General features: G+C 43.8%; 1 protein-coding gene across 2 annotated transcripts in view; it reads right to left on the bottom strand.

Annotated features, from left to right (window-relative positions):
* Positions 1–20,112, bottom strand: part of NCAM2 (neural cell adhesion molecule 2) — a 514,501-nt gene that overhangs the window by 229,467 nt on the left and 264,922 nt on the right. For both annotated transcript variants that reach the window (XM_005289286.4, XM_065576283.1), the window contains exon 2: positions 2,084–2,158. In XM_005289286.4, coding sequence (XP_005289343.2) covers positions 2,084–2,158 — 75 coding nt within the window. The remainder of the gene's footprint in view (positions 1–2,083; positions 2,159–20,112) is intronic.

Here is a 20,112-nt window from a genome sequence, read left to right as displayed (position 1 = left end):
GAACAGTCCTTAAAACTGTATCATACTTTTCAGAAATATCTAATTTCCAGCTGGTAGAAGTTGTTTTTTTGCTCTTTTTCTTTTTTTAACACACAATGAATAAACTGTAACCCATCCAACTGCCTGAGTGGTTGGCATAAATCCCCTCAGATATAACTATATGTTAGATATTCAGATAACATTGGGCCAGATTCAATATCAAATCCTGGTATTACCACCTTCTGCATCACAGAATTACATACACCTTCCCCCGACTTGGAATAAAACTAAAATCTCAAGGCAGAGAGGTTTACTTCTCTGCAGAGGTTGTTGTATAGCAGCTATGTGACATCAGATCACATCTCTGCCAAGGGAGGAGAGCCTGGAACCCTTCTTGCCCCGATGGATTATGAGAATGACATCGGCGAGGCTCCCAAGTATGTGAAAAGCCTCCTGACCCTGTGGCTGTGGGGATTGGTTTCTGCAGGTGATTGACAGTCAGCTGTGGAGAGCTCAAAGAGGCTGCATGCCCCAATGAGCAGTGACAGCTGAGAGTTCCACAAAGGTTCAGTTGACTTGTTTAACTGGACAGGAGGATATGCCTGAAAACCTAAGATGTCCCCCAGTGAGACAGGAGCGGGGAAGGACACAGGATCAGTCTGAACCAACACAAGATCCTGATGTGGCCCTCCGCTTTTGGCTGTTTGGAGTTTTAGGTAGTTGTTAACAAGGCTTATGAGGACATGTATTTTGCACAGTATGAGTCATCTGCTGATGAGTCATTTGAAAAGAATAATTAACTCTTACCTAATAACATTTAAAAGATCCAGCAGTTCCATTGTTACCGCAACAAAACTGAAACATTGTTTACAGACTACTGAGTAATCATGTTGACAATACAAGTATGAATATTCTCATTTCAATGTTTGGATAATTTTGACCACAATGACGGCATAATTCTAAATGCACATCATATATAAAATTATCTCTAAGAAAAATTATTGGCCTCATCTTGAGAGAAGCTGAACACTCCAGTCACTAATTTGATTTATAAAACACAAACTCCAGGTTCCCTGATTTTTTTTAAACACAGTCAGTTAATAGCAGAACCTTGACTCCAGCAGGTAACTCAGTCCCATCCATAACAATAAAGCAACAGTCTCACCTATGCAGGTCTCAACCTGACATTGGTCAAGACCTTGGACCTCACTAATTGAACAAGATAAGACAAAGATACAAAGGGAAATCCTGACCCTTTTTAAGTCAGTAATAATTTTCCACTGACTTCAGTGGGGCCAGAATTCAACTCTTAGGGCTGGATGTCAGCAGCAAACTAAAACTACCTCAATGCCTCAGAACGAAGCCTGGCAAAACTCCTGTTGACTTAAAATGGGTCAGGATTTCATCGCCATCTCCACACTAACCCTCTTAACATCTCCATACACATCCAATTAGATATGATAAAACAGACCCCTGTCAAAGCACATATGAGAGCATCTTTGATGCACAATTTTTTTTCAGTACCTTTCAGGTTCAGGTCCTATGTTTGAGAAATAAACTATTTGACAAAGTTTAGTAAAGTACTGCTGAAACTTTCCCTGGCTAAAAAGTTGATTTTATGAGAAAAAATAATTCTAACTTTTCAGGTTACATATGCTCTGTTGGATACTGAAACAGTCACTCAGGTGCAACTTCAGAGCAGTATGCTATGTCTAATTTATTCATTAGCTATTTACCAAAAATGATTCAATTATGATCTTATATATTCATTCTAATATTAGTGTTTAGACAAGTAAAATTATTTTAATAAAGCAACAAAAATTAACATACATAAATAATTTATACTAATGGAAATCAATTTCAAAATAAGTGATTTAGTCTGTTTGGCATCTGAAATCTGTAGTCTGAAAGCATACATTATGTGAAGCTAAGCAGGACTTGGTATTTATCACAACATGCAAGCAGTCAGAATTCAATGCAAAGATTGAAACAATATATTTTATATATAAAAATATTTCTAAGCCAATTAATAGCATTCAAATTATACAAAAGGTTGATCTGAAAATTTAGCAAAACATACCTGGAGATATAATGAAATACATACCTGTGCACGTGAAGAATTTGGATTCGCCCACACTAAGCTCTACCTTGCTAAGTGAAATCGTCACTTGAAGAAGAGCTGAAAAATACAATGTAAATTCAGCATGAATACATTTTGCATATATGAGTTAAAAGATGCCTATACACAGTATGATATATACTGTACAAACTGCACAAAAAAGATTGAGTGCCAGCTAAACATAGTATCTCCCAAAACAGAGTATTTATAGCGGGGGTGGGGGGAGAAATCTAAGAGTAAGCTAGAGATCATGTTTTAGATACAAACTATAACATCTCAGTAAAGTTAACTTGATGCGGAATGTCTTGGAGATCCTAAGTATTCAGTTTCTCTCTCTTTCTCTCTCTCTCTCTCTCACACACACACACTCACACACAGTAAAAAACTCTCTCAAATACATAGCCACTCTGTATGAAGAACCTAAGCAATACCGATACTTTACACGCTGCTTATTGCAGATGCAGCACCGAAAGCACAAATGAAATAAGAAACCCTTTTTTCCAGAGATGTAATTCAATTAACACAGGGCCTTACTGAATCCTAGAGTAAGTAGGTGCATCTGCATAAGTCAATTTGGCACACAGAATTTGGCTTACATATGCACACACACCAAAATGGAATACTAAAAAAAATGTCATACTAATTGCAAGTTCTACTAGAAACAGAAACAAGTAAAATACCTGCCAGATGGAAAAGAACCAAAGTTTTAAGGAATGAACTTTTATTTACAAAGTTCTGAGAAGTTATAAAAAAGAATTATAGGGTGATTGGGGCTCTAAAAATATTAGATAGTGTCCTTTCAACTTCTTTTTTGTCTTGAAACACATGATTGATTCATCTATCTCACAGGTGTGTAGAAGTGACTGAACGCCTTTAAAACCATGATCAGTACAATTGTGTCCAGTGAATGCTAAAGATGGCCAAATAGACTAAAGATTTCACCTCGTCAGCTCCTTGACCCACTATTATCATGGGAGTCTGAGGATATGTGTACACTAGAACTAAACACCCATGGCTGGCCTGTGCCAACTGACTTGGGCTTGCAGGTCTAGGGCTAAGAGGTTGTTACACTATGGCATAGACATTTGGGTGTGGGCTGAAGTCCGAGCTCTGGGACCTTCCCCACTCACAGGGTCCTAGAACCCAGGCTCCAACCCGAGCCCAAACACCTACACTACAATTAAACTATCCTTCAATCTGAGTCCGGCAAGTCTGAGTCAGCTGGCACAGACAAGCTGAAGGTTCTTGTTTGCAGTGAGAGGACAGTTGGGGGTGGGCAGAATTACTATCAAAATTATTTTATATGACAAAACCTCTTTCTTCCATGAATATGTTACATTTTAGAACACTTTGAAAAACTCCTTGTACAGTACTGACTGTACTGCTGTTAACTACAGGATAAAAAATGAAAGCAGAAGACCAAAAACAGATTTGAAAGAGTATTTCATACATAATATAGCTCCATATGGCAATTACTACCATCAATAAAAGACAATCCAAACAATTATGCAATACCTGTTCTATCTCTACATAAACAGCTTGGGAAAGGGAAGACACAGACCACATGTGAATTTATAGACTAATAACCCATGTAATGTAAGAGAAAGTGGTCCTCTTCGTAGAACAGCAATAATGGCCTAAAACACTTACAAATCAAAAGTTCTTCTAAAACCCACTCTAAACTTTTAATGAGTAACAAGTTGGCATGATTTAAGTCATTATCTACTTAACTACTTTTAATTTATTCAGTTGTTCTGAACAAGAATTAAATGCTTGAGTGCTGGACTTTGGGTATTCTCTGTGAGGGATTCTCAACTATGGATCTTTGTTAAGGGCATCAGAATGAGCTCAAGTCTGCCCATTTTCACAGACTGATGCCAAACCCATTGTGACAGGATCCCCGGGATGCAACCTGGAATTAGGGCAATGCTGCTCCCCCGTAACTCTCTAGCATGGGCTGTCACTCAGAATGCTATGTTAGTGACATGCAGAAAACCCCTCTGGGAACTATTATCACTCAGTACAACAGCATGTGCAACCCCAAACCCAGATAGATTGCATGAATGCTCCCTGAGCCACTTACAAAACAGAGAAAGGCACCAGCAAATCTGTCAACTCCCCAGGCTTGCACCCCTGGAATATTCCATGCCCTGGTCAGAAGCCAGACCAGTGTATGTTTATTACCCAGTCCATCCCTCCTTCTATGTGGAGAGGATGATCACTAGCCTTTGTAAACTGAGCTGAGATTTCCCAAGCACTTCAAGCAAAACACACTGTTTTAGGTAAAATATAAAACAGATTTCTTAGTTACAGAAAGATAGATTTTAAGTGATTATAACTCTTAGGCCCAAAAGGTCAAAGATAGTTACCAAAGAAAATAAAAGATAAGTGCACAGTCTAAATCTCTAAACCTCATTTGACTTGGCAGTATTTGAAACAAGCAGTTTTCTCACCCCACTGGATGTTGCAGTTCTTAATACACAAGCTTCCCCTTTAAGGCTGGGACAATGTAAGCCCATTGCTTCTTGTCCTATCCTTAGAGGATAAAAAGAACAATTTTTCTCCCTCCTCCTTGTAACAACCTTTTATGTACTTGAAAACTGTATGTCCTCTCTCAGACCTCTCTTCTCCAGACTAAGCAAACCCAATTTTTTTTCAATCTTCCCTCACAGGTCATGTTTTCCAGAGCTTTAATCATTTTTGTTGATCTTCTCTGGACTTTCTCCAATTTGTCCACATCTTTTCTAAAATGTGGCACCCAGAATTGGACACAATACTCCAGTTGAGGCCTAATAAGTGTGGAGTAGAGACATAATTCTCATGTCTTGCTTACAATACTCCTGCTAATACATCCCAGAACGATGTTTGCTTTTTTTGCAACAGCATTATACTGTTGAGTCATATTTAGCTTGTGATCCACTATGACTCCCAGATCCCTTTCCGCAGTACTCCCTCCTAGACAGTCATTTCCCATTTTGTATGTGTACGGCTGATTGTTCCTTCCTAAGTGGAGTACTTTGCATTTGTCCAGGGATTGGCAACTTTTGGCATGCGGCCCGCCAGGGTAAGCCCTCTGGTGGGCCGGGCCGGTTTGTTTACCTGCCACATCTGCAGGTTCGGTTGATTGCGGCTCCCACTGGCCGCGGTTCACCACTCCGGGCCAATGGGGGCGGCAGGAAGCGGTGACCAGCACATCCCTCGTCCCATGCTACTTCCCGCAGCCCCCATTGGCCTGGAGCAGCAAACTGCGGCCAGTGGGAGCCGTGATCAGCTGAACCTGTGGACACAGCAGGTAAACAAACCAGCCTGGCCCGCCGGGGGGCTTACCCTGGCAGGACGCGTGCCAAAGGTTGCTGATCCCTGCATTTGTCCTTATTGGGGAATTTCATCCTATTTACTTCAGACCATCTCTCCAGTTTATACAGATCATTTTAAATTTTAATCCTATCCTCCAAATCACTTGCAACTCCTCCCAGCTTGTATCGTCCGCAAACTTTATAAGTGTGCTCTCCTGTGCATTTTCAAAATTAAACTCCATGTCTGCTGCTCCAAAGAAACTAAACACTTACTTTGCTCATTGCTGGGATGACTATATTGCAATTCAATGTGGAAAATGCCCTGTTGTTGCAGCACATAATTCTTCATTAGATATTCTATTTCCCCTCCGTCTCCAGAATAGAGCAGCTGACCCTTGAGAATAGACTGGGTGGACTCCTTTGAGTAGTTTCCAGAAGCAGCCAACACCCTACACAGTTAAGGAAAGGTTCTTACTCAGAAGACCAAACATCAGTCAGAGGTCACCAAAGAGGTTGTAGTTCAAAGTTGTCATCCTTTTCCTTGGCTAACAGCTTTTATTGGTTGTTGTATTATCAGAGCCAAATAAAATTAAACTATCAAGGACAGAATGACTGTCATACTACTTGCTGTCATACATTAAGCAATCAGCTCTTCATGGAATGGACTGTCTTTTATTGTGTGTTTGCACAGTGCCTAGTACAATGGGATCCAGTTCTTGGTTGGCTCTTATGCACTACCAAAATGCATACATTACTCTTGTTTATAGCTTGAATAACTTCTGTTTAATGTAGGACAGTGGTAAGGGAGGAGGTTTATGCAAAGCCAGAATCCAGCATTTTGGTCTGCAGAATGAAGAGAATGTGTGAGTGCAGCTTCCAGTTGCAAATGGCACTGCATTGTTTTTTCCTTCCCCTTCCCTGCCCCCGGATCCCTTGCCTTTTGCTAACAATAAGATAACCTCTGTAATGAACAGGTGGCCTCCCTTAAAGGCAGGTTCTGTGACCTTCTGTAGACATATAGTCAAATACTGTCTACTGGATGAGGTCTTAAATATATGAGGCAATGCTAATAATGGACTTGTCTACACCGGGCACTTAGTTTGCACTGAGTTGACATGCACTAGTTGGTGATCTATACTTAGGCCATGCTAATAACGTACACATGGGATGATTGTTCTCCCTTTCAATTTGTATCATTGTGTACACACATCAGGGGTTTGGGGCACACTAAGGGTATGATATTCTGGGAGGGTATCCCATAGTCCTTTGCTTCGCTGCTGAGCAATGTGTATTCTGGGATTTTTCTCACTACATATTATGGGATGCATAGGAGAAGCCATGTGGAAGCCAGTAAAATTCTGGAACTTGGGGTCAAAGTAAAAAAGAAAATCTCATGATTCTGCTGTCTTATCCCTATTTCCTTTTTTTTTTTTTTTTCTGGGATTGCTGTCAGCCAGCATGGACCCAGCAATGATCTGCAGCACTATGCCAGTAACTGTGAATACTCAGAGGCTGTTTGGCCTTTATCTGAGCTCTTGAAGCAGTTTTTGAATTTCGCTAATTGCACCGAGCAGATGCTGTGACTGCAGCAGTGGCTTCTCCAGCAGCAGCAGCAGCAACAATGGAGAAAGGAGGATGACACTAAGCAACTGCTACTACGGAAGCTGTTCCTGGATCAGTTCCATGCAGTGCAGTGCCATTGCTTGGGCTTGCCCCAGGGCTACAGTGGCAGTGTACGAACATGCCATATGCTCTATGTGTTGAGAAGTGGGTTGTCATTGCCATCTGGAAGTTGGTCACCCTTGAACATTAGCAGCCTATAGTCAACTAAATCAGCCCACGGAGATTGACTGTTAGGGCCATTACTGTGTGCAGTGTTGTTGTAGCCATATCATAGAATCATAGAATCTCAGGGTTGGAAGGGACCTCAGGAGGTCATCTAGTCCAACCCCCTGCTCAAAGCAGGACCAATCAGTCCCAAGATATTAGAGACAAGGTGGGTGAGGTAATGCCTTTTATTGAACCAACTTCTGTTGGTGAGAGAGACAAGCTTTCAAGGTAAACAGAGCTCTTCCCCAGCTGTGGTGGGCCTGCTTTCAATACTGGGGTCCTGACACTTAATCCTCAGGTCTGCTGAGGCCATTGTCACGCAGGTGCGTGATGCCATGCATAAGGTACTTTTGCAGTAGGTTATAAAACTTAATGCTCAGGAGATTATTGATGGCTTTGAATGCCTGGGGTTCACAAACTGCACTGGGGCAACTGATGAGACCCATATGCCTACAATTTGCCTCCTCCCGGAATCAGGGTTCAGTGTTTATAAATAGAAAGGAATATTTCTCCATGGCGCTCCTCCATAAATGTAGGGTGGTCTAAAAAAGTACACAGTGCTAGGATCTTTCACAAAACAGCTCAATTTGCCTTAATGAATAAAGAAATTTGCCCCCAGGATCACTATGGACATTCATGATATGGAGATTGCCCTGGTTATCCTGGGAGACCTAGCTTATCCTGTGCTTCCTTGGTTAATGAAGCCATTCACAGGCCATTTGGGCAGGAGGAAGGAACTGTTTTACTATTGCCTCAGTAGATGCAGAATGACGGTGGTGTGTCCAATTTGCTGTCTGAAAGGAAAGTGGCACAGTTTATGGAATAGGCTGAAAGCTGTGCCCAAGATTATATCGGCAGGTTGAATTGTGCAGCGTATAACGAGAGTAAGAGAGAAAGTGTTAACAATGGGTGGGAGGCTGAGGTGCAGAAACTTTTTCAGAGGTTTGAGCTGCCAGCAAAGCATCCACTAGAAAACAGAAACAACCAGGGCAATACTGTCATTAATGCCTATTGCTCACTCTTTCAATCTCAGCCCTGCAACAAAGAAGTTGTATATCCAACTGTTATCCTGGAGGTGATGGGGGGAATGTATTATGGGCAATACTGGCTCTTATGCATGTTGGAAGTGGCACATTGTGGCAATCCTTATTTTATCCTGTGCTTATACCGTTGTCCTTTTGTAAAACCTATGATTTATGCAAAACTTATGTTTTTTTCTGACAATTTAATTTAAAAAACTGTTACAATCATTCATAAACAATTATATAACAACCAGAAACACACATTTAATTCAAACAACAAAGAAACACAGCTTTGAAGTGACACAGTGCAGTGGAGGGCAGCACATAACAACGGGGGAAGTGAAGCTCAAATTCACAGGCAAGAAAACATCTAAGGCTCTGCCTTGTCTTGTTCTTAGCCCTTCTAGAATTGAGTGTCGGGTCTCAAAGTTATCAGGGGAACAAAATAGCTTGAAAGAGTTGGGATCCCAGTTGCAATTGTTCTCACTGCCCTGAGCTGGGGCCAGGGAGGGGAATGGCCTCTGGAAACACAACTGTGGAGGTACAGCAGGGAACATATGCTGGTATTTCCAGTACCTTGCATTGTCTAGGAGCTGAAAAACATGGCTGGATCCTGGTTTAGGGCACAGGATTGTCTGTGGGTCCACTAGCTGTACGCTCTGCAGAAGAATATTCTTCTTCTGTACTGCCTCCGGAATCGCCTCTGCATGTTCCTGTATTTCTCTACAGTGTCTTTGCCATGGCAACATTCTCTCTGGAGAACTGCCTATCTTTTCCCCCTCTTCAGCCTCAAATACAACCTCCACTTCTCTCTTGTATTCAATTTGAGGGAGAAGGGAGTCTGCAGTGAGATCTGTGAACATTGCATTCTGAATTCTCCATTCCTTCCCCTTCAGGTTAGCCAGCCGTTTCAGCCATTGAGAAAGGCCCTGTCCATGAGGGTCTGAGTGCTGCAGGTACTGTGGCTGGGGGAGTAGGAAAAACAACAACAACAAGCAGTTGTTTGCTCATATTCCAGGGAGGCTATGATAGCATTTTTTTAACATGCATTTCTGATTTTCCCTTCCTGAGATTATTGCCAGTCTTGGAGGAACCTCAGAGATAGGGTGTGGAGGAGGGAGCTAGAATAGGATTTTGGGGTTGGCAATATATACTGTTTGGGTTTGCAATTGTGCCTTGGAAGCTGGGTGTGGGGAAGCTGGGAATTATGTTCCCAGTTTGGCTTTGCTGTGCCTTGGAAGTGCTTATGTGGGGCCAAAGGGATTAGCGGGGGGCAGTGGGGAGCAAGCTGGATAATAATCCCCTCGACATCCCCTTTATGCTGTCCTGACTCTCGATGACATTATATTGAGGCAGGTGACTAGGATGCAAAGAATAACCCTTTTCAAAAAGGCTAAGGCAGTCCAGTGAGATATGCAGGGAAACTATTCACCAGAATGGTCCCCCTGCCCCACAGAAGAGCTGTAGGAGAGGAAGAGAATTGCAAGGTATACTGGAGGCAATGACCATTCTGTTATCCCACAGGATGTCCACACCAAATGAAAACAACGTATCTGTCTTAAATTCTGCTTATCTCCCCTGCAGACATGCTGAAGGTGCAGAGAAAAACAGACTGGATTCTCCACTGATTGATTGAAGCCTGTTTCCAGTCTCTCTCTATGTAGGTCTGTGAAAACCCATTAAGAGCTATAGAGCTACGATATCCCTAAGGTAAACTTATTTTCCCATATGAATGCTTGTTACTGGGCATATATACTTCATCAGAGAGCAGCAGCCTTAGTACCTTTACGGGCATGCAATGCCCTTGTTTATGTCATGTAAATTGATTATACTAACCAAACTCCTTTTCCTGGAACAATTAAATCAATAAACTGTGTGAATTTCACACAAGTGAATGTTTTCACTAGTTGAATATGCTGGGGGCGGGGGTGTACAGATTGCAGTTGCACCATGCTGCCATCTGCCATTTTGAGTAAGTGAATGGGTTTGGGGGGGAACATTTGCTGGGCAGGGGAGAGGAAAAGGAAAATAGATAGATTTGTGTGTGCCCTCCATGGCATTGACTTGTAAATAGTTGACAGTCAGAGCTTTAGAATGAGAGAGAAGCAGATTGCCAGGTGGGAGCGTGTATAGGGAGGAGCGAACAGAGAGTGTGGCTGAGGGAGGGAGGGAAGGAGGCAGATGGGGGTGGAGACTTCGAAAGGCTCCTAGTTCACAAAATAACTGCAGGTGTGCAGCAGCCAGAATGGAAGTTAGTACAGCTGTATAGTATAAGAAAAAATTGTGAGGATAGACACTTACATGCTGAGGTTTCAACGATACATATTTATTCCAGTGACTGGCCTCAAGAGCTTGCTGCACTGACACTTCATCCCAGATGGAGAGATCTAGAGTCTCAGCGTGACTACAAGTGGGTACTCGAGACATGGTGTAAAGGCTTCTGGAGTAATGGTATAGCAATACTGATACTGTTGAATCCAGGAGCAAATGGGCAAATTCTGGCTCCATGCCAGTTTTGAAATGAGGGAGGGGACATTCAGTCAACTTTAGGGTTACCATACGTCCGGATTTTCCCGGACATGTCTGGCTTTTTGGGCTCCAAATCCCCGTCTGGGGGGAAAGCCCAAAAAGCCGGACATGTCCGGGAAAATCGGGACATGCCGGGCAGGCCGTGCGGGTGCTCGGGGGCCGGGCCAGGGACCGGGTGCTCGGGGGTCGGGCCGGGCCGGCGGAGCGGGGCCGGGGGCTTGGGGGCCGGGCTGGGCCGGGCCGGCGGTGCGGTGCCTGGCCGGGCCGGGGGCTCCGGGGCCGGGCCGGCGGTGCGGTGCCTGGCCGGGGGCTCCAGGGCCGGGCCGGGGGCTCGGGGGCTCCGCCGGGGACGGGACGGGGGCTCCGCCGGGGGCTCGGGGGCTCCGCTGGGGCTGGGCCGGCGGGGCTGGGGGCGCCGGCGGGGCCGGGCCGGGGGCTCAGGGGACAGGCCGGCGGTGCCGGGGGCCAGGCTGGGGACCGGCGGTGCGGTGCCGGGGGCCGGGGGTGCTCGGCCGGGGGCCCGGGGACCGCAGTGCTGGGCAGGCCGGGGGTGGTCGGCCAGGGGCCGGGCCCGGGGCCGGCACCCCAGGGCCGGGGCCAGCCTGGGCCGCGCCTCCTCCCCCCACACTCCCCCTTACCTGCTTCAGGCTTCCCGCGACTCAAATGTTCGCGGGAAGCAGGGGAGGGGGTGGAGACTTTGGGGAGGGGGCGGAGTTGGGGCGGGGCAGGGGCGGGGCTGGGGGCGAGGTCGGGGCCCCGTGGAGTGTCCTCCTTTGGGAGGCACAAAATATGGTAACCCTAGTCAACTTAACATTAGAGAAGTGGCGGGCACGCAGGTAAACAGACCGGTCAGTAAGGGACACTCACAAAACAGTGTGGAATAGCAGCTGGAGGGCTGCCAAAGTAGTGTTATGGCAGTGTTGCATGCACACAAACAATGGACTGAACTAACTCAATTTGCATCAAACTTAGTACACTTTGTAAGAGGACTCCACAGTCCTTAATACAAATGTGGAGTTGGTGCATTCTAAGGAATTGTGTTGTGTATACACAGGAATTTTCATAGTAGACTAACTCAAGTTACAGCAAACAAATGCCTCCCTCCTCCTGCCTATCCACCAAATACACAAGCCCAGTAAGTGATATTCAGTATAACACATTTTCAATATGATAAAATGAAAATTGGATTGGAACAAATCTAATCTGCCAAATGGGAATACATGTGCTTAATTCCCCAGTTACTGCACATCTGAAAGTTTGTCCCGAGGGATCACAGACATACAGGTTCATATGCCAGAAGACCCATACATTCCAGCTCATAGTTATTAACAAGGAAAGGAAGTTTCTCTCTATACATGAAACTAAGTTTCTATGGCATAGCATGAAATAAAATGAAGTAAACTGTTAAAAATGTCAGTTGAAAAGATCATAAATAAACCATTTCACTAGGAACGTTTGTCTTCTGAGACTAAGAAGCAAGTAATACATCTGGAAGAAACTGAAGGAAACATTTGAATACATTTATTCCAAAAAAGGGTCACCAATGCCTACTTTTGCATACGTCTACACTGCAGCTGGGAACATGCCTCTCAGCCTGGGTAAACAGATATGCTCTAATTCTGCTCAAGATAGTGCACTAAAAATAGTCATGTGGAGGTTGTAGCAGGATGGGCTAGCTGCCCAAGTATAGGCTCAGGGTATTGGACAGGCTTGCACTCAGGTATCTAGACCATGTCACTGCTTGTGCCACAATATCCACACTGCTATTTCTAGCTTGATCATGCTTGTCTTTCTGGGCTAGGGGGCACCCAGTCGGCTGTGGTGTGGATAGACCTTTGCAGACAGCTTTGCAAAAGAGTTCAGCTTCTAATGAAGCACCTAAATGAAGTGACTATATTTTCCAAAGTTCTCAGGATGCAGCTGCTTCCATTGACCACTCTCTTGTGCAGCTAAAGGAAATGCGAATCGTGCAAGGCCTGAAGAGTTACCGTATATACTCGTTCATAAGCTAAATGTTTTTAGTGTAAAAGGGAAGCACCAGAGATGGGGGTCGGCTTATGAATGGGTATAGAGAGGGAGAGGTGGGACACAGCCCCTCTCCCCAACAGAGGCAGCAAGGAGAGGCAGCACAGCAAGAGACAGAAGGGAAGAGGCGGAGCCAGAGTCTCTCCGCTTCTGGCCACGCGGCTCTCCCCCCAGCCTCCAAAGCAGCTGCAGCTCTGGGGCTGGCAGGCTACAGCCGTGCCGCTCAGCCCCACCCCCCAGAGCAGGCTGTGGCTGCGCCGCCTGAGCGCCGGAGCACGCTGCGACCATGCCGCCTGGCCCAGCCCACTGGCACATGCTGCGGCCACGCTGCCCGGTCTGGCCCGACGAAGCAGGCTGCAGCCGTGTTGCCCAGCCTGCCGGAGCAGCTCCAGCCAGGTCAGAGACATCCTCCCCTGGCCCTTCCCAGATAAGGTGGGAAGGGATGGGATGGGGAGAGTGTGGGGGTCCCGGGCTAGGGTTGGGGTCATGTGGGAGGTGGTCACAGGGGTTACTCCCCTGACTCCCAGCTTCTCCCCCACAAAAAATTTCCCCACCAATTCCTGTCCCGGCCCATCAGGGTAAGCAGCTGGGGCACCAGGACATTTTGTTTACTTAGGTTTACCTCCGTGCCTGCGGACACTTGAGGTAAACAAACCATCTCGGTCCAGCAGCTTATCCTGATGGCCCAGGAGCCAAAGTTTGCTGACCCCTGAATTATAGGGTCGGCTTATGAATGGGTTATAAAAATTTTCCATTTTTACATATCCATCTGGGGTGGGGAGTCGGCTTATAAATGATCGAGTATATACGGTACTCATTTTCTGCTGAGTGGGATCAGGCAATGGCTGTGTAGATGCTCTCACCCAGACCTCAGGAGTGGTCCTGTATGACCACGAGGCTTACCTGCTGAGCCTGTGACAAAGTTCCATACCACAGCTATTAAGCCAAAGAATAATGTTCTGGTTTGCAGATGGTTCTGATGCTCATGGAACCAGGAACAGGACACAAATACAGGCACATCCTCTGCTCCATTGCCAATAGCAGATTCTTGCTCTGACACCACTATCAATCCTAGAACTGTGATCTAATTTTACCCTTCATCCCTGCAGTCCATGGAGATGAGGCAGGCCCCCTGAGATGGACAGTTGAGAAGCTGTGTGATCTGACAAACGCATTCTGGAGCAAAGGAAAAGAGTTTGAAACCAAGTGTAGGATGTGTATTTTTGTTATAGTATTCGGAAGCAATAAATCATCCAGAAGTCCATGATGTACCCAAAGCACTCCTCTTTATATTAACCTGTCCATAATAACTACAAGAGGGGATGGGAAGTAAATCCTAGGGTCAGTTTAGCCAAACTCTGTATAAAAGCCAGTTAGCTAGTCTCACACTTAAGTTACACTACAAATAAATCTGGTGATTGAGGGACCTCAAAAACTCGGAGTCTGGATGAATATCCCAAATATGAAGAAACGTATAGCGCTCCTCTACCCCCACACAAGCCCCATATACATTTAATGGTATGGTATTCTTCCAATCTTGCCGATTTTCTACAGGGTATTAAGTATCTTAGCATCTCAATTACACAGTTTGGAGAGTTTAGTTACACAGCATATCCTTGCATTTAATAAACTGATGGAACTATGCAAATTCAGTATATTAAGTAATATGTTCTAGATAGGTTTTGAAAATAACACTGTGCTATGAAAGGTCAAAGCAAAAATAGGGGACGCTTTTCCTCCAAGAATGAAATATACTTCTGAAATAGTCCTCTCTCTTCTCTATCTTAAGAGCTTTAGCAAAAATGTTCAACCGCATTTATAATTCTAAGCATAAACCCAATAATAAACTCTCAAAAGATATAGTATCTACATCCATGAAATCAAAATGAAATCACAGTTTCTACATATGGTACTTTAATATTTACAAAATAGGAAAATATCAGACCATCTGCCCCATTTTTACAGCCTAGCCAACATTGCCCTTTACTGGCATTGCTTTATGTAAATAGGAATAGAAAAATATTCCTTTATGTAAATTAGAACAGGAAAATATTGTCTAAGTGATTAGTCTAGCAATCTGTGCTTATGAGGTAGTCAAGCAGAGAGTCCATTATAAGGCTAACAGAAGCTCGCTCATCACTTATTTGAAGTGTGACATTTAATTAAAACTAAAATATTGTGAAGAGACTACACAACACAAAAAGTTTTACATTTCATCCAAATTTATTTCAGTTGAAACCACTTAGACATGTAAGGTATTAGGTAACCTGATGATGCCAATATACAGCAGCATGCATATTTTTAAGTTATTGCTGTACATCAACAACTAATAAATTAAATTACAGGCAACAGTTCGTATCAAGACTGGTTTCAAGGTCTCTGGATGCATGAGTGAATGCTTTGCCCATCAGGTCAATTAAGCTGTTCCACAGACTCAAGCCAGCAGAGGGTATGTTTATAACTGTGTTACAGAGAAACCAGAATTCAAACATTTGCTACTTGCAGGTTCTGAGAAAATACTGCTTCTTCCCACGTTTCCAAGGATATTACAGTGCAAGCCAATGAACATTTACAGTGCATTCCTAGGCACACCACTTTCAGGAGAACATGCTGTGAAAAACACTGCTACCATAACATCAACTGCTGTGGGGAAATACCCACTCAGCCATAGGGAGGTGTCACAGTACAGCAGTGAATAAAGTAGAATTTGAGAGGAAACTGGATGGGATATACAATCTCTCTCCTGTACAATGCTGTCAGTAGTGATGAAGAGTTGTAATGGGGTAGCAGGATTCTGATGTTGAGCTACCTGCTTAACTGGTTTGGGAAACATCCAGGGTGATACTAATACAAGAGAAAACTAAGAGAGGAAGATCTGAAGGGCATTCCCTAGTCAAACCCCAGAAGGAAGCTTGAGATGAAGTTTACATTAAGTTATCGGAAGATTTTGTTTTGGTTTTAATTATACAGTCGCACCCAAGGAAGAGTTTGAAGACTGACAGTGGGTCTGTGTGTTCTGTTAAGTACGGGGAAAGGTTAAGCTCATCTGTACCACTGAATAACTATTCAGTAGTCCCTTTCATGACTACAAGATCCAGGCCAGGACTGATGGGAGACCCTAGCTATTTCAATAGGCAGCAAAGGCTGTGTTTTTAATTAGTCTGTTTGCGAAATAGCAGGTCTCTGAGTTCAGTGGCCTGAATAAAGAATTTCTGTTCTATTCAGTACAACAGAGTCCTAAATCTTCTCTATCTTAAGAGTCATGATATGGTCCGATTGCAGGATCTCCATTAAGAATACTTCAATACCCCAGACCCACATAAGTAGGCCAGCAGAAGTAGTGCAGCTCCACCAGGCAAGAGAGGGGGCAGGATTTGGGGAGTTTGCCCATCAGAGAGCATATTATCAGGGGATCCTTTCAGAGGGTTTTGTTGGGAATGGTGGGGGTAGATTGATGAAGAGGAAAGGTTGGTGAATCTATAACTACATAGATCCACTGGCCATTCACCCTTAAGGCCACTCCACAACCTGAAAGAAAGTTTCATTCCATCAGGCCTGAGTTTGTCCGCTGTCTGCCAGAACTAGGATGTCAGAGCTGTCTGCCAGAACTAGGATGTCAGGGCTGCCCTGAGCCCCTAGACTGTTTGGTACTCTGCCCTGCCCGAAGGCCTGAGCCTACAGACCTGTTGCTGCTCTGCCCGGCCTGATAGCCTGAGCTCAATAGACTAGTGCTCAGACTGGCCAGAGGCTGGACTACTTGCTGCTTTGTCCTGCCTAAAGGGCCAGGGCATTAGACCGCTAATCCCCCAATAAGCCTTGCCTAGAGAGGGACCCGAGAGCAAGTGAGTGTGGCCTCCCTCTGAGATTGGGGAGGGACAGCCACGCATTATTACAGTGACTATGAGATATCAGTCAAAAGGAGGAATGTCCCCTTTAAGCATGCATATAAGTCAAATTCCCTGATGGCATAAGTCCATTGATCTCAGCTTGGTCTTAAGGGCTTATATAAATGGTATGTTTTTGCATTTAGGAAACTATTACATCACAACTTTTCATCCCGATAGGACTTGTTTCTTTTATGCTGGAGCATGAAGAAGTTAATGATAACATTTTAATTTAAATACCAGGTTTCATCCCCTTCATTGATATTTTAAGTTTCTTTCTTCTTATTGTCCCTGGCTTTTTCAATCCTTTTTCCTGTGATACTCCATGTAGCAATGGAAGAATCTTTAAGGACTCTGAGTTTAAGTACAGTAAACAAAATTCAGATGTTTAAACTATAAAAAAATAATAATTTGGTGATTGTTGTAAAAAATCAGGCACTCCCTGAGATTTCTATTGCTTCCTGGTTTTACTATAGTTAGGAACATAAAAAGAATATGTGGTTGGTAGCTGTTTTGTTTTTTTGGGATATTTTATTTCCATTCTGTATCCTGGGTTAAACTAGGAAGTAGAAAGGAATTGTTAAATGTTAACTCAGGTTTTTGTACATGAGATGTTTCAAAATAACTGAATTTAGGGCAAATCTTCTAGTTGTTTCTGATTTTTATCTGAACCATTGACTCATTTCTAGGATTAATTCAGCAGAGATAGAATTGCAAAGATGTTATACAAATGTCCTATCAAGGTTATAGGTTGGAGAAAAAGAGAAGATATGAACAGAGCAGTTTCTGTATCAGATCAAACAGCTAGGAAGCACATATATGTATGCTGAAGAATTCTATTTTAAAAGTTCCAGTCCAAAATAGAGGTGAATTAAAGAAAGGCCTTATGGATGCAAGATGCTAAGTGAGCCTTAGAGAAAAACAGGAAGTAACTTATTTAGTTCAAAGATAAGTTAGCCATGGTTGTAGGCTTCCTTCTATAATGCCATTAGCAAGCCCCCAGCATTTCCCCACTTTGGAGAAGATGGCAGTACTGTCTGCTTGTAACAGGCTGCTTGGAGGGCCAGGTGGCCTAGTGGTTGGCATGCCTGACTTCTGCCCCCTTGTTTCTCTGGTCAAGGTACCTCCGTTTTTCAGGCAGTGGGGGTAAGGGGACCCAGACCCTCCCACTTCACTGGGTCAGCTCACCCAGGGCCCAGTGTAAGTTGATCCCTGAACAGGAGGCACTCAGAGCAGGGAGTCTAAATCCACTGCCCTGGGCTAATTCCTACCAGACTCCCTTCAGTTTGGGGCATGCTCGTTATGGTTCCATTTGCTGGAATGGCTTGTCTCCTGTGGTGCCCTCTTAAGGATCTTGGGCAGCACCCTGCTGTGGTTGTATGCTCCTTCAGGTGAGGCAACCATGAGTTTGGTGAAGTCAAAGTGCCTATTTCTCTGGGCTGCAGTCACCCAGTTACCAAAAGCTCTGAGGCAGTGGTGGGCAACAATTTGTTTACAATTGCACGGCCGCCCGCATCACCCAGCAGTTTGCCGTTCCCAGCCACTGTGAGCTGCAGGCGGCCGTGCAAATGTAAACAAACTGTCCAGTGGCCCGCCAGAGGATTACCCTCATGGGTCATGTGTGGCCCGCAGGCCACAGGTTGCCCACCACTGTTCTGAGGTCTCCTCCATAGTCTCCCTTGGCTGGGAGACAGAAAATGCTTCCTGATGGCTGTCTTGGTCAGCAGACTAGTGATCCTTCCTTTCAGGTAGCGCGGTAGCTAGCTGTTGCCTCTTTACCAGTCAACCCTGAAGTGGGCCCAGCTCTCTCTTTTTCTCCCACCTCCAGGCCTGACATTGGCTACAGATATAATGGAGCAGAGCGAGATGGGCCCAAAGGCTCTCCTTAACACCCCTGCCATGCTGGTGGGCAATATATCAGCTTCATCACACAGCAATTAATATAATAGTCACAAAGGGAGACTAATGCCATCATTATTATAGAGTACCAAACAAAAAACAAAACAACAAACAAATCAGTAAAGAAGTATTTTGCTGCATACCACCAGACCTCCTTTTTATCTTCCATAATTGCAATCTCTTTGGGGCAGGGATCTGTCTTCCTACATGTTTTTAAAGCACCTAACACAATTTTGGCACTATATAAATAAAAAGTTATTAAAGGAATGAATGCACAAAGGCCCAGGAAAAAGGCCCACACTAGAATTTAATCCAAAAGCGTGTTATCTGCTTCTAGCTAAAATTTGTGTCAATACTTCATAAAAAGAGGAATCACTAAAATCCTGATTGTGCCTATTTTACCCATCCTAAGTAGATAGACACCTTGCATCATCATTAGTCAAAATTTTGTTGAGTAAAGGTCTAATCAACATGAGGTAGGGTGGCACGGTTGACCCAAAAGTCTTTGAGTTAAAAACAAGTAATCTCTTCCTGTTAGATAAAGGCCCAGCTAATTGCTTTTTCTATTATCCAGTTTCACTCCTAATAAATATATATTTTTAAATCAGTTGAAAAACATCCTCATCTTGCCAGCACTATGACATTTCATTCAGCACTTTCAGAGGGGCTTCATTGGAAATACGTTATTCCACTGGACATCGAAAAGGTGTTTGATAGACTCCATAGGGCCTTTTTTTTCTAAGAGCTGGATGGGTTTAGCGTTCTTGCTACATAATGCTAGCAGAATTGATGGCCTATCCGACTTAGCTATCCTGTAAGAAATTCAGAGCACATTTCATCTTAAGTTGGAGTGTGGTTTTCTCAATTTTTTTTTACTCAGCATTGTGTTAACTAATTAATAATATTTTCAGAATCTTCTCTCTTATACTTCTGTCATATACATATAGCATTATATAACAATTATCTGAATTTTTCAAAGTTTAAAAAAAGTTCTTTGACACGTCTAATGTCCCATGGAGTGATGTAGCACCATATTCCCCAGTATTGTATTCAGTGAATGAAGTCTCAATTGGGCTAATGATAATTTATGTCATCCATACAAGTGTGTAAGTGGCTTGATCATCTGCTTGCAATTTGGTTTGTGCAAATATCCCATAAACTGCACCTGCAGTCTCAATAAACAAATTTAAACTCTATTGAGGTTGGTTAGTTTTTAACTGCATATTGGCAGGACTACCGGTTCATTATGAGTTGCTTCTCTAGAGTGTTAAAGTACTGAGAGATGTTTGCTACATTTTTAATTGCTTGACATCAAGTTTCAGGATTAATTAAAGAGTACAGGATAAATTTCCACTTCATCATTTTATCATTAAGGGTCATTAAGGGCATTTGCTTTGGATTTATCAGCAAGAAACAGAGTCATGATATGAAGCTCCTAAGAGCAATTTTTACTTGATCAATAAAGATTATTAGTTCATTATACCTGGTGCCTTGTGGAATAAAGAGTGCATGATTTGCAGGTAAACATG

Source organism: Chrysemys picta, chromosome 1, assembly GCF_011386835.1.
Source record: "Chrysemys picta bellii isolate R12L10 chromosome 1, ASM1138683v2, whole genome shotgun sequence".
Lineage (NCBI taxonomy): Eukaryota > Metazoa > Chordata > Testudines > Emydidae > Chrysemys > Chrysemys picta.
The sequence above is the reverse complement of the archived record's forward strand: the minus strand, read 5'-3'. Positions and strand labels throughout refer to the sequence as shown.